At 40.6% G+C, this 14,564-nt stretch overlaps 1 protein-coding gene across 1 annotated transcript in view; it reads right to left on the bottom strand.

The window, feature by feature from the left end:
• The window catches only part of LOC146835026 (cytochrome P450 4B1-like), a 253,521-nt gene that overhangs the window by 62,105 nt on the left and 176,852 nt on the right, over positions 1-14,564 (bottom strand). The window contains exons 6-7 of the mRNA XM_085602688.1: positions 7,214-7,365; positions 1,708-1,814 (exon numbers count right to left, since the gene is read on the bottom strand). Coding sequence (XP_085458814.1) covers positions 1,708-1,814; positions 7,214-7,365 — 259 coding nt within the window. The remainder of the gene's footprint in view (positions 1-1,707; positions 1,815-7,213; positions 7,366-14,564) is intronic.

Raw genomic sequence — 14,564 nt, 5'->3', positions numbered from 1 at the left:
TTCCACCATTTTTGGGACACATAAAACACTTTTGAAATACCTAATTTGACTAATTTTAGAAATACACTGTGAAAACTAAAAACTTAGAAGTATCGCTGTATCAAAGTAGAACATTGAAGAGCCTCCAAATGGGAATGTACTATTCCGTCTTTTGACATGAGATGTACAATAATGCAAAAGTATGATTTAAGATCGCTGGAGAGGCATGTAGTAACACAGAGTGATGGTCAAGAAAAAGCACTGTATGTTCAAACAGCATTGTTCATTTATTATCTATTTATTGTGTTTACATAACATGGACCTAGCCACATGGGTAGAAGATCACATAATAAGTAGCAGGAAATACAATGAGCAAAAAGTACAATGAAGATAGAATGTAGAAAGATTAACAGTAACAATGATAACAGCGACTGCAAGCAGTTTTGGGAGACTGAATTAGTTCTCTCCTTTTGTTTGGAAAATGAACCATGACCCGCTTCGTATCCTTTTAACTGAGCAAGCTGATATTCAAATTTATTCTAGGGCTCTAAAACTACAACAGACCCTCAATTGCAAACCCTCAATTATTTCTGCAAGAGATGAAGTGGCAAAACCATGATGTTGATATCCAATAATGGCCTAAAATTAATTTTCTTCCCATTATTTTGGCAAAGGAGGATGTGGCAAACCCTGAATATGTGTGGGGCACGATCTCTTCTAGTGCACTAGAGGAAACTCCCATCTTTTATTTTATTTACCTTTAAACTAAAAATATACTTTTTGAATGAATTTTTTCTGAGATTTTTTTTCTTGCTATATAAAAATCTGTACTGTTATTTTATATGCTTTTTTTCTGTTTGCTAAGCATCTATAAGCTGTTTTATGGTTTGGTTAAATAACAAACAATCAAAACAAAAATGAATCATCTGTGCCTCTTGGAAATAAGAGACAGAAAACATATTGGCTAACCATTTCTCAAAAACTCCTAAAAATTAGACAAAGTAATCTAAATAAAGAGAATGATAGATACAGTCCTTAATTTATAGTAGCGAAGATGTTGGTGACCATAAAGCATATAATATAAAATAGCAGTGTCTTAGGGATAACTCTAGCTGGGCACTTTGTGGCACTGTGAGAGAAAGAGTTATTTTATTCAAAATTCAGATTACAGAGACTTTTATAGACTTTCAATTTTCATAGAATTGAGAAGTGAAAATTATTTGCCATTCATCTATACGTCTCCTATGTAGGGATGTGGGTCAATCTTATGGGTCACATTAAGAGTGAGGACAGAACTGTGCATTATCAGACTTTTCCATGATTTTCATAAGTGTAAAAAATTATATTAGATAATACGCCACATTTTTTCAAATTACCAATTTTAAAATATACTATAGAAACTCTATGATAAGCATCAGATAAAGTACAAAAAATAGCTACTAAAAGGGAAAAAAGTATTTGAATAATGAGCCAATCTGCAATAATATAATGGTGTAATATAGTGACTATATAATTTGGCAAATTAATTTTGATGGCGAACTAGACAAACCTTGTTACAAAATATGGACAGTGTTAATAAAAATACACATAGTTATTGCATAGCTTTACCACAAATATAGTGGGAGTCTTGCCAACCTTTTTTCAAATGTTTGAATTAAACATTGCCCTTTTTCCTGTAAAAGCAGTAAATCACAACAGAGAACCCTAGAAAGAGGGATGAAGACATACCTTGGAACAAATCAGAATATCAAGAAAGTCTAAATGCCTCTTCTGTTGTATTTTTTCCAATTCTTTTTCATTTTTCAACAAATCTTTTCTCTGTTGGATCACTTTATCTGTGATAAATAAATACAGATTAATTTTACTTTACAATACAGAAATCCTAGCACACATATTAAGCTGCAAAAGTAGCAGCTACGTTTGTATTTTTGAATATAGCGGCTACAAACTACACATATCTTAAAATTCCCACTAACAGAAAAGGTAACAACCGCTATGCCCACAAAAGCCTAGGAAGCATTTGCAGTTATGAGCCATTTTGATGTAATGGTGAGTGTACAGGAATATCTGGTACACGAATCAATTCCTTTATGATGGTCATTAAGACAGAGTATTATTTTTGGTCCGTCTACAAGTCAGGTGATTTTGCACTGAAAGTGGCCACAGCAAGGCTTTTGCTTCCCAGGTAAATAATCTCGAGGGGCTCAGTACAAAATTCAAGAGTCCAGAAAAGGATATTACCAAAGTAAAGGAGTTATATTTAGATAGCTGGAGCCAGGAAATAACTGCAGTTATGGGTAGAAAGTGACCACTGACATGTACAAGTGCCATACAAAAACAAACCAACAGAACATAATATCACACTTTATATAGCCAATCACATCTTCTGTATTTAGAATCATTTTGGAAATTGTTCCATTAAATCATAGCACAGAAAATGAATAGTAAGTAAATACATCATTACTACAATTGAGTTCAAACTATTACAAAATCATACTGTAGTAGTGCATTTATCATTTCACTCTAATAAGAGAAATTATTGTCTAATTCATGTTATTAAAATTCAACTACTAAAGTTGTATACAGTGAATTAATAAGTAGAAAGCCAGTAATGTCTTGCATATTCTTTTCAAACCTTTTGGATTTATATACTCAACCATGTGTTGTACTCCTTCAAGGACCAACCTATTCGGACGGACCAAAAACACAAATAACTGTCAAAAGAGAAGCCTGTTTGTTCAGTGAGCAGTGTTTAAGTATCTCATACATAGGCCCATAAGGTATATGGTGTGACATCCCATTCAATAACAGTGCTACATAGGTGTTATGAAGTGCTCCAAAAAGAGTCAGGGGTCTAAAAAAGAATGTGCTACATACTCAAAGGTAATATGTACTGATTCCCCGTGTGCAGTGGGAATGGCATATTTCTTTCTGACCTAGTCTAACAAATCGTTGAATAAGTCCTACTGTTCAAAGGATGAATCTTCTGTTACCACATAGCCTAGATGCTCAGACGAAGAGCCAGCAATGTTTAGCCCAACCCAATGATGTACTATGCAGGTAATAACTGTTCTTGCCTTTGATATATGTTTATATCAGACCTGAAATACTCCTCGTACGTAACTGCCTACCACAAATTGCACATATTTACTTTCAGTAGACACACACAGTTGTATGGTAGTTCTTAACCTGCTTATCGCATGCACGTGAGAAAAACTATTAGTAACCTTCTCAGATTAGGATCTCTACATGTGGAGCACAGGAACAGTAACAGTAATGTTGTATTGTTTCATATCCAAAATCCCACCCACTATGTTGTGACAAGCAAGAAGACTTGTGGAGGATTAACAAAGTGATTAAGGAGCAGCATCAGCAGACTGGGATCTACCCAGAGCATGAAAGAGAAGAATAGATGATAAGTCGTCAATTGTAATGCCCATTGTGCAAGTTCCATAAACATATAATAGTACTCCACAGACATACTTCAATATTTGTAATATCTCTAAAATGTATAGTTGAGGGTTCTTTATCCCATACATCAACCAGCACCGGCACACTAAACAGAGCTGAGTTTAATGTGACAATGCCTGCAAACACAGACACACAGAGATGGTGTTTCTATGCAACAGTGCAGGAGCAACACAAACAGCTTCATAAATAGGTCCTTTAGTCTTCCTCAAGACATCACTTTAAAGTAATGTGTAATAATTAGGTTTGCCTTTGAAATTCAATTAAATCAAGCGCATACCTGAGTACATGGTGGAGAAGACAGTGCCCAGGGTATAATCTAAATTTGGTTCTAGCGAGTCTCAAAATAAGCCTCGGAGCCATCTATACTGTATGCTCAGCTGAGTGCCCTGCAAAATATTTGTTGCCCCCACCCTCTCCCTATTCAAAATTCTACTTGTGCTGACATTGATTGCGCTAGGTATGCGGTGCATTGAAGTGTTGCCTATAGATCTTTCCTTCTCTGTGCATAAGTGGAAGCCTTGGAAAGGTAACTGGTCCTCCCTTTTTATTCAAACTCTCCTCTAATGGGATCTGCTGTTGCTTCCTGTTTGTGTTCTCCTTCGGGGCTCTCTTCAAGTACTTTTTGATGCCCTCTTTATGCTTTGCTCAGTGCTGTTGTACCCTTCATTTCATGGGGTCCTCTTGTTCTCTCGTCCAGTCATGGCTTTAAGTGGGCTGGGTCCTTCACAGTCTCAGACCTGGGCGCAATTAAAAATGAACTTTGAACAGGGTCCCTATGGGCCCTATAGTTATGTAATTTACTGGCAAATAATGATCGATTTCTGAACAATTTATGTAAAAAACGTTACGTTCCTGTTTATGTTGCACAAGCTCACTTAAGTGTACAATCTAAGAGTGTTAGCTATTTCATCATGTTGTGTAGCATATTACTCTTGTATTGTGCATCCTTCAAATGAAGTCACCTCCAGATATTTATAACAGGCCACGATTGAGCACTCTGGAGTGGAAGACAGTGTGAGTTTCTCACAGGGCAAGTCAGGGGATCATAAAAGTGTTCAAAGAAAATGGTCATCCAATCCTTGACCTCTTCACAGAGTGCACCGAATAACAGTCATGTATTCCAGTAACAATTGGGATTCTGTGCAAATGTGTGTCTAAAGGAGGTTCTATGTTGTCAAAATATTGACAAGGTGAATGCAAAGAAAATACAGTGCTTCCAGGTAAGTGGGTGTGTTGTGTGTTTGGAAAACAGTGAAGGAAAGGAGATACAGGGAAGTCCATTCAGGAGAGTGTGAAAAGAGGGTGCTTAAGAGGACAAAGATGAGGTGTAATATATCAAGATTTGGTGATAAAAAGGGTGTAAATGTCTAACAGAGTGAACACAATGCGTGTGATTGAGGCACTGAAGATCACTACCCCTTTAACAGGCTGCAGTCAAATTTAATCAACAGTCTCACAATTTCCAAACTGAAACATTTTCAAAATTAATTATTTACAACAACTCATTGTTCCTACTAATTTACCTTAAACAGCTAACAACCATTGACAAAGCCAATAGTCCTGGCTGTTTTTAGGTGTATGTCAGTTTTGTTATATGATTGGATGCAATAACAGAATGCTTACAGAGGACCCAAAACACTGGCTGAGTAGCATACTATGGAAAACACAGAAATGTAGATATCATGTTTAAGTCATTTTGTCTTTTAAAGACCCAGACTTTTTGCATCCCATTTAAAACCCTGCTTCCAGCGCTTTCAATGCTTCACCAGTGTTCTTCTCTAGTGATGTATGTTTTCCCTTCTTTTTCATGCTCTTCTCTGATGCTGTCTGCTTTCCCCCTTCTCTGCCTGCTCTATTCTGTTACTCTCTTCCAGTGCTCCCAAATGCTCCCTCTTCTCAGTGCTCTATGCTATTGTGTTCCAGTGCTCTGTTCTTGATCTCCCCAGTGCTCTCTGTTGCCCTCTACTCTTTATTTCATCATACAGTGGACTGGGCTTCCCACTCCTCTCCACCCTCTTTTCTAGCACTTTCCTTTACACCCTCCCGTTTATGATCTCTTCCAGTACTATCCGCCACCCCTTCCACTTCCTGATCTCCTCCACTACTTTCCACTGCCCCCCTTCTCTTCACGCTCTTCTTCAGAGGTCTTCTTTGGTGCTTTCTTCTCTCCACCTCCCCTTCTCTTCATGCTCTCCTCTAGTGCTTCCCATGGTCTTCTCATCGTGCTCTTCACCAGAGGTATCTTTTGGTGCGCTTTTAGCGATCTCTTCCAGTGCTTTCTTGCAGTGCTCTCCTCCAGTGTTTCTTGCTGCTCTTCCTCTTCATGCTCTCCTCCAGTACTCCCCACTGTCTGTTACTGACATTGCTCTACTCTCATGCTCACCTCTGCCACTTCCCCATTGTGAACTCCTCCAGTCAGTGGCGGCTCGCCGAGGGAGTGCTGGGGGCGGTGAGGTGGGGAAGGGGCAGGGTGAGTAGTAGTAAACTCCGGCATATTGTGCAACAAAGTTAAGTAAATAAATATTTAAATAAAACAATTTATATTGTGCGCGCTGCATCGGCGAGTTGGCTTTGCAGCACGCACAATATAAATTGTTTTATTTATTTACTTAACTCTGTTGCGCCGTATGCCAGAGTTTACTTCACTCACATGTGTTGTGGTATTAGTTTTGGAAGAATAATGGGTAGTGTTGCCAATGGTGGTGATAATTGTATCGCTTGTTGGTGTTGGTGATATTGATGGTAGTATTGGTAGTGGTGATATTGGCAGTGGTGAATTGTTGGTGAGGTACAGATAGAGGTGGTTTTGGAGACCGTGAAGTGGAAAGCATTCCTTGATTGGAGTTGATATTGCATCTTGAATAGCAAGCCTCGTTTGTGAAAAAGATATTTAAGACTAAGGGTGGGCGTAGTTCGCGAAGTAGCACTTCGCGAAGCTACGCAAAGTGAAGTTCGCACTACGCGAGCTACGCGTAGCACTTCGCGAACTGCGTAGTAACATGTTCGCACTGTGCAAGATGTTGTTTTCAATGATTGCACAGTGCGGACAAGCAACCGGCACTGTGCAATCATTGAAAATGGCATCTTGCACAGTGCGAGCTGTAGTTTTCTGCTGCTCGAGTAGATTTTTACTCGAGCGGCAGCTTTCTCAACGCGAACTGGTAGTTTCTCATCGCGAGCGGTCGCGAGCATACGCGACCCCTCGCAATGAGAAACCTGACCTCCTCGCGTTGGGAATCTCGCCGGGAGGTTTATTTTCCATGCTCGCGATCGCGAACAAGGAAAAAGTCTCGCCAGGATGTCATTTTGCTTGCTCGCGGTCGCCAACATGACGTTGAGGACCGCGAGCAAGCAAAAAATGACCGCAGCACTACGCAACACTACGCTACGCAAGTTCGCACTGTGCTACGTGCAGTTCGCGTAGTGCGAAGTAGCGCGAACTTCGCAAACTACGCGAGCGTAGCGTAGTGCTTCGCCCAGGCCTATTTAAGACCAGGCACAAGAGTTGGAAGGTTGGATGGATGGAGGCTTTCATGCATATCCTACCTTTCTACAATAACAACTTTACTGCAATAACTAGAAATGACACCTGTCTTCAACCAAAAAGGACATCAAGCAGTGCAACGGAAAGCAAGTTATCAGTTCCAGGAGAAGCTATTCCTTCTGCTTCTGCAAAAGGTTTATGGTTTTGCTACTTATTAACAAATTTATGGCTAAAGGTCATTCCTGAATGCCATTGGTGAGGAAATTAGATTATCATTACCTGTATGAAGGTGGGCTATTCTGCAGGCCCTCCGGAACCGGTACCCATCAGGACTGAGGTAGTAAATAAGATTATTGTGATAAGGAAAGAATCGAATTCTCTGCTGCACCATGTTGGAAAGATCATAGACTGCTTGGATGTAGGACGAATCACTGCCATGAAAAAGATAAAGGAAAGGAAGGGATAAATCGAGCTACTCCATGACTATTGGCAGTGAATTATGGTTAAACATGGAATCTGGTGGGAAAAAGGGCATTGGGGTATTGAAACGAGTAACATCACAAAAAGAAATTAGGTACACTGACACTAACATAAATAAAACTGTGGAGTGCTGCACATTTTTCTTTTTGCACACATGATAAGCTGTGCATAAGTATAAGGTCTCTTTAGACACTTGATGGTGTCAAAGGTCCACCCTGTTCTCAGTCACTTACAAGAAATGCCCTGGATATGAAGACATTATCTTACTATCTATGTGCACAGCATAAGGGGTCACACAGGACTTGAGAGGAGTAGAGATACAAGAAAGAAGTTGCTTTGGGGATACCAAACAATTAAAATGGAAGAGCTAAACATATCAGAAAAACACAAATGACAACATTACATACCATATAATAATGTATGCTAATCTAGATTCGGGACAATGCACTAAAGTGGACAAAAAGGTGATGGATGGAATGCTTGAAATATTCTCAGCCACTGTATCCCAGTCCATCGTTATTTTGAACACCATGCCACCTCAGATAGGACACAACCATATGCAAATCAGTATTGACCATTTCAAAGGAAACAGTCCAGCCCAAACTGCTGAGTTGGATTCTCTTTGAACCAAAATAGAAGCATCCCAGGGCTGGTTTAGCCCTAGTCAAGGATCATCGGCTTGATACAGCTTGGTTCCAGTAACACATTTTACACAGGACCCCCGTCTGGGCATACCAGTCTCACTTAAAGCAACACACTACAGTATATAAAAAGTGATGGATTTAATGCCTGAATGAATCTCAGCCACTGGTAAAAAAATACTAAGGCAGCATTCCAGTCTATAGTTAATTTTACCAGCTCAGTTTGGACCCAGTCATATACAAATATGATGTGAACTAAAATGAAAATGGATTGATAATCTGTCAAGGTGGATTATTTGACTACCTGAGTCCCCTTATGTTATTCTCACTAATATGGCAGGCCTATAAAAGGTATGGACTACAAAAAATAAATATGCAACATTTACATGTGAATGAACAGTATCGGCCAGGCTTAGAGGTCAGTGTAAAGAGTCCACCAAAAACATGGTTTTGTATCCACAACTGTAATGGAAAGTGATCCTTTGTTCAGCTATAAATGAAATACACCCATTACTAAGATAAAGCTAACACATTTATTCCTGTGGTTATCTGAAATTTAGTCAGAAAGCTTTGGCAACACTAATAGGACTGGTTTATGAATAAAAGTGCCTTTTGTGTCACTGATGGATATAGGCACTCACTATGTCATTTCCCTTTGTACTCATGCATCCATTGATGAATCCACTAACTCATTCTTACATTCATCTTCTAACACAACTGCAAAAAAGCACACAAACTCAACAACGTATGCAAGATAAATTAAGAGAATACCAGAAAACATTCTGCAGTCTAATCATGGTGGGCATATGTTTGCAATAGCAAAACTAAATATAGCAGCAAGTGTCCGTTTTGCAAAGTGAAAGCATGCAGCCACATATAAAACCAATCTGTTGGCCACCTTGGAATGGTAAAACAATTATACAAATGGACAACAGCATTCCATACTTTTCTCCTGGTTTAGAGGAAGATGCCAGATAGGATGTGTGGCAAGCAAGTGACCCATTAGCACAGTCTGGAGAGCTGTACGGTCCTCTTAAAAAACATTAAAATAAAAAACAGGGAACAAAGCAAATTAAGGGTAACTATAAAAGTTGAAAATTCAAAACTAAAGGAGTGGCTAACAAAATCAGACACTGAAGAGCATCGTTTTGAGATGGATGCACACATGTGATCAGAAAATGGTGCAAGAGAGCGAATGATTGATGCTGACTGAACCATTACCCCATGCAGTTTGTTATGAACTGACAAAGAGTGTAAATGACACTAAAAACAGAGCTGGCCCTAGGAATGTGTATATAAATATATATATTTTCACTGAAAAAACCATAGGTTTCACACATGTTATAGTTAGCTGGACATTTCACTCGTAAAAAACCATTGAAATTCCCCCGTTATAGTTAGTTCAGCTAAATATAACTTGCGCGACCGCAATCCACTGCTGATGACGTCACATATTACATCACTGTATTCACTAAGATGCTATTAATAAGTCAGTTATACAATTAATTTTACAAAAAAAAACATCCATTTAGACACTTATTTACCCATTTATTCTTCCATTACCTTTAGATATACATATATATACATATATAAAAAATATTTTTCAGAAAGACACATATTCACTGGATGATGTCATCAATACATTTGGTGTGGGGGCTCTCAGGCCCCCCCAGCCCCGGGGACCGCCACCCCCGGGGCAACTTCACATTGTGGGAGGGGGGCCGCGCGGCCCCCCTCCTGGAGCCTTGTATAGGCCCTGGGGACCACCATCCCCCAGGGCCGGCTCCTGCAGTGTCCCGAGGTGCCCACCCCCGGGACACTGCTGTTTGCAATGGCAGGGCGGGAGCCTCGCGGCTCCCACCCTGCCATGGGGTCCGCGGGGCTACCAGTGGCTCGGGATGGGGGCCCCCCTCCCCAATTAACATAAAAAAAGTAAATAAAAAAAAATGGCTGGCCCCGGGGGATGGGGTCCCCGGGGCCTTGAAGTGGCCTGAGGAGGGGGGCTACGTAGCCCCCTTCCAAAATAGAAAAATAGTTTTAAAAATTGGCCATGCCCCGGGGGATGGGGTCCCCGGGGCAGGAATTGGCCACAGGAGGGGGGCCACGCAGCCCCCTTCCCGATTTTTTTTTCTTTTTTTTTTAAAAAGCAAATTGGGGGCAGGCCCTGGGGGATGGGGTCCCCAGGGCCAATAAATTAGAAAAAGAAGGGGGGATACACAGTCTCCCTTCTAAAAAAAGAGGGGATCGGGCCGGAGGCCACGCCCCCTCCTTGCACCACTCTGCAAACGCGCCCCCTGGCGCGTTTGCAGAGGGGGAACTAATTCCCCTTCAATACTGGGGGTCCCTGGGGGCCAACTAGCCCACTAGGAACCTCCAGTATGCGCCAGGGGGCTGCGTTGCAGAGAGGTGTAATGAGGCCATGCCCCTTTTTACACCTCTCTGCAATGCAGCTCCGTGGCGCTTACTGGAGGTACCTGGTGGGCTAATTGGCTGCCAGGGGACCTCAGGATTCAAGGGGACTTAATCCCCAACTTAAAACGTGCCACGGGGCGCGTTTGCACAGTGGTGAAGATAGGGGGCGGGGTCTGAGGTGATATGTGTGCAAACACGCCCTGTGGCACGTTTTAAGGTGGGGAATTCATTCCTCTTCAATCCAGAGGTTCCCTAGGGGCCAACTAGCCCACTAGGTACCTCCACTAAGCACCACGGAGCTGCGTTGCAGAGTGTTGTAAAAAGGGGTGTGGCCTCTGAACACCTCTCTGCAATGCAGCTCCCTGGCGCACACTGGAGGTCCCCGGTGGGATAGTTGGCCGCCAGGGGACCTCAGGATTCAAGGGGACTAAATCCCCCAACTTAAAACACGCCATGGGGCACGTTTGCACCGTGGTGAAGGTAGGGGGCGGGGCCTGAGGTGATATGTGTGCAAACACGCCCTGTGGCGTGTTTTAAGTTGGGGAATTAATTCCACTTCAATCCAGAAGTCCCCTAGGGGCCAACTAGCCCACCAGGTACCTCCAGTAAGCGCCACGGAGCTGCGTTGCAGAGTGTTGTAAAAAGGCGCATGGCCTCATTACACCTCTCTGCAACGCAGCTCCCTGGCGCATACTGGAGGTACCTGGTGGGCTAGTTGGCCCCCAGGGGACCGCAGGATTGAAGAGGAATTAATTCCCCAACTTAAAACGTGCCACAGGGCGTGTTTGCACACATCACCTCAGGCCCCGCCGCCTTCCTTCACCATTGTACAAATATTCCTCTAAAATCAGCCGAACTACGAATTCCGATTTACTTACCTGTTATCAGGAGAGAACCCAGGGCTGCATCTTTTAGCCCAGCACTGACCCTGGAAAGTAATTCTCAGCGTACTTACCAGTAACTTGTATTTCCTTCCATAGGAATCCATTGTGTGGTTTTCAGCAGAAAAGTTTCTAAGTGCCTATTTTCACAAACTAAAAATATTCCTAAAAAATCGTCTGTATGACTTAAACACATTCTTTCAACCGTTTACAGGAGATTCACCAGTGCTGGATCCAGGATCGACCACTGAGTAAGAAAAAGTAACGATAACACTACTTACCTGCTAAGTGAATTTTCTGCCATAGGATAACAAAAAAGTGTCAACTTTTAAAATACAATAATATTCCTTATAAATCACTACTGTAACCAAAACGCTTTTACTCAACTGTTTACAGGAGATGTCCAAGGACTGAATCTAGGATCCAGTCCTGTGCTTAGAAAAGTAATACATAGAGTAACTAATTGCATTTGACTAGAAATTCACATTGAGCTCAATGTTGCATTGTGTTTGAAATTGTGTTGCCCATTGCAACAACTGTAACTACTGTACGTAAAAATGATGATGAGATGTCATCAGTGATGTCACTGACCATGTCATGAATGATGTAATATGTGACATCATTAGCAGTGGATTGCGGGCGCGCGAGATGTAGTTAGTACAACTAACTATATCGGAGGAATTTGAATGGTTTTGTTCGAGTGAAATGTCCAGCTAACTATAACACCCCTAAAACCTATTGTTTTTTCAGTGAATTTCTAAGGTTTTTTAAATGATAATTCCTAACTATATCAGGCCGGAAACCTATGGCTTTTTCAGTGAATTTCAAAGGTTTTTTAAATGCTAATTCCTAACTATATCAGTCCTGAAAATTATATTGACTTGAATCAAAGTAAATTAAATCAATTTCAAGTGAATATGCTGGTTAAATGTAGAGCAGAAATATTATGCTTGGTTAACAAAATGCGTTCATTGCATATTCGATCATAGACATGAAAAACAGACTTGCGTTGAATCAGCCACAGAAAGAGATATATATCGCAACTCCGTGTTACGGGATATTGCAATCTCCTAAATTTCACACTGTGCATTCACTATGAAGGCGATTTAAAATTCAAAACTGTGGCCTCCCAATGTTACGGGAATGTGTATAACGCATATTTGCGGAGTTTCGTCTATGCTAATCTCCAAGCAAATTAGTTCATTACTCTAGGGTAAAATACCCACAATATGTATAGCTTCATCAATCTTGGGTAATGTACCCTATACAGTTAAAAAACAAGCATAAAACACCAGCATTAACAGGTAATGTACCCCATTACAAAAGTAGCAGTATAATGTCTTATATATACATACATATTCGTTAAGGGCAGAACGTGTTACTAAGCATGGGTGCAAATGTTACACATAACAAATGTGAGTGAAAAGTGCATAGGTGGGAGTGCAATAAAATATTTACAGTGAGAAGGTATAGGGGCGGAGGGTACGGCAATGATTGAATTAATACATTGTTGAGGGATTAATTGAAAAATCAAAGGATGTTCAATTAAGGGGATAAAATGCAAATTTAAATACCATCCCCTTGGATAAACCAGGTTTAAATGGATTATCATAATAATGATATCCAAGGTATGTGACCCCTCCCTTACTACCTCACAACCTCGTACTTAAAAGTGAAATAATTATATAATAGCACAGACACTGCTATGCTCCTCCACCATATACACGGCTAGCAGATAACAGGATAACCTCACAATAAAAAAATTAAATATCTATTACCCTGGAAAGAGCAATATGTATAGACTGGATATAAAGATAATTATTTTAAACCAATATTAGTGGTCAACCCCTCTCCACTATTTAGCCCTCCTGGCATTTTAGTGTCGAGCTCAATGATGTACTTAGATTCTGCCACCCTTAGTTGTTTCTCTCGATCCCCACCCCTCGGATGTGGCATGATGCGATCAATTCCCCAGAATTCTAACAGCGAACTCTTACTCTGATGTTTTTCTGAGAAATGTCTCGCCACGGGGTAATTAAGGTCTCGATTAGTCACTGCTCTCATGTGCTGCAAGATTCTATTTTTTAACTGCAACTTGGTGCTCCCAATATACCTGAGACCACAGGGACATTGTAAGATGTATATAACAAAGTCACTGGTGCAGGTAATAAGTTTAGTAATTTGTTTGATGTTAGAGCCCCTACTGATGAAGTGATCTCTGCTCCTGCTGCTTCTACAGGCTTTACAGGAGCCACACCTGACAAACCCCTTGGGGGACCTTAGCCAGCTTTCTTGTTTGGTTTCCCTAGGATAGCTCTGGACCAGCCGGTCCTTGAGGGATCCTGATTATCTGTATGTTAGTTGGGGAGCTGTGGCTATACAGTTGCCTATTACTGGGTCAGTTTCTAATAAACTCCAATGCTTTTTCATGATACGTCTAATGTCAACAGACCTCGTAGCTACAATTGCAACGTGCGATGGGCACCTGCTTTGCCCTCAGCCTAGCCAATCATATTTTGCAAAGTCAACCACACCTGCTGTTTGTATTTCCAACATTGTGTGGTGAACTTGAAAATATGGTGAACTTGTGACCTGTGAATTCAGTTGAATGTTCCATGAACTGTTGCTATGGAAACTGGTATTAAGCAGAATGGGGGTAGGGTTAAAACTTAAATGTGCTTTTAAAATGTGAAAATGTAATTTATATATAAGTAATATCTTTTTCAATGATTTTTCCTAAGTCAGTACTATTTTTAGAAGTGGTGTTTAATTAAAAAATAGTGTTGCATTTATTTCCTATATCTTTTTGAACTCCTGTCCGAATTGGCGACTCCATCGCGGTGGTGCACGATGGGGTCGCGACTTCTAAAACAATGTAGAAACAGTTTGGGCACCTTCAGAAGTCATTTGCTAAGTATTATTATGTGTAACCAATAGAAATGTGTTTTACAATTTGAAAAAGTCTGGGAAGCAATGATTTGTTACTTTTGTGTGTTTGCCATTTCTGGTTTTACCTTGCTGAGTCTGGTGCATTATATTGATTGTGTGTAAAAGAAAATCCTGTCAGAGTTTGTGAGATTTTCAATTCCACACATTTATATGCAAGGTGAGTTATAAATTTGTGAGGTTTATTTTTAAAATGTTAACACTATTCAAAAACTGTGTTGTTTGAAATATATTATTAAATGTAGAGATGTATGTTGTAGTTTGTTTGAT

Source organism: Triturus cristatus, chromosome 4_2 (genome assembly GCF_964204655.1).
Source record: "Triturus cristatus chromosome 4_2, aTriCri1.1, whole genome shotgun sequence".
In the NCBI taxonomy this organism is placed as follows: domain Eukaryota; kingdom Metazoa; phylum Chordata; class Amphibia; order Caudata; family Salamandridae; genus Triturus; species Triturus cristatus.
This window is presented reverse-complemented; position numbering and strand designations above follow the sequence as displayed.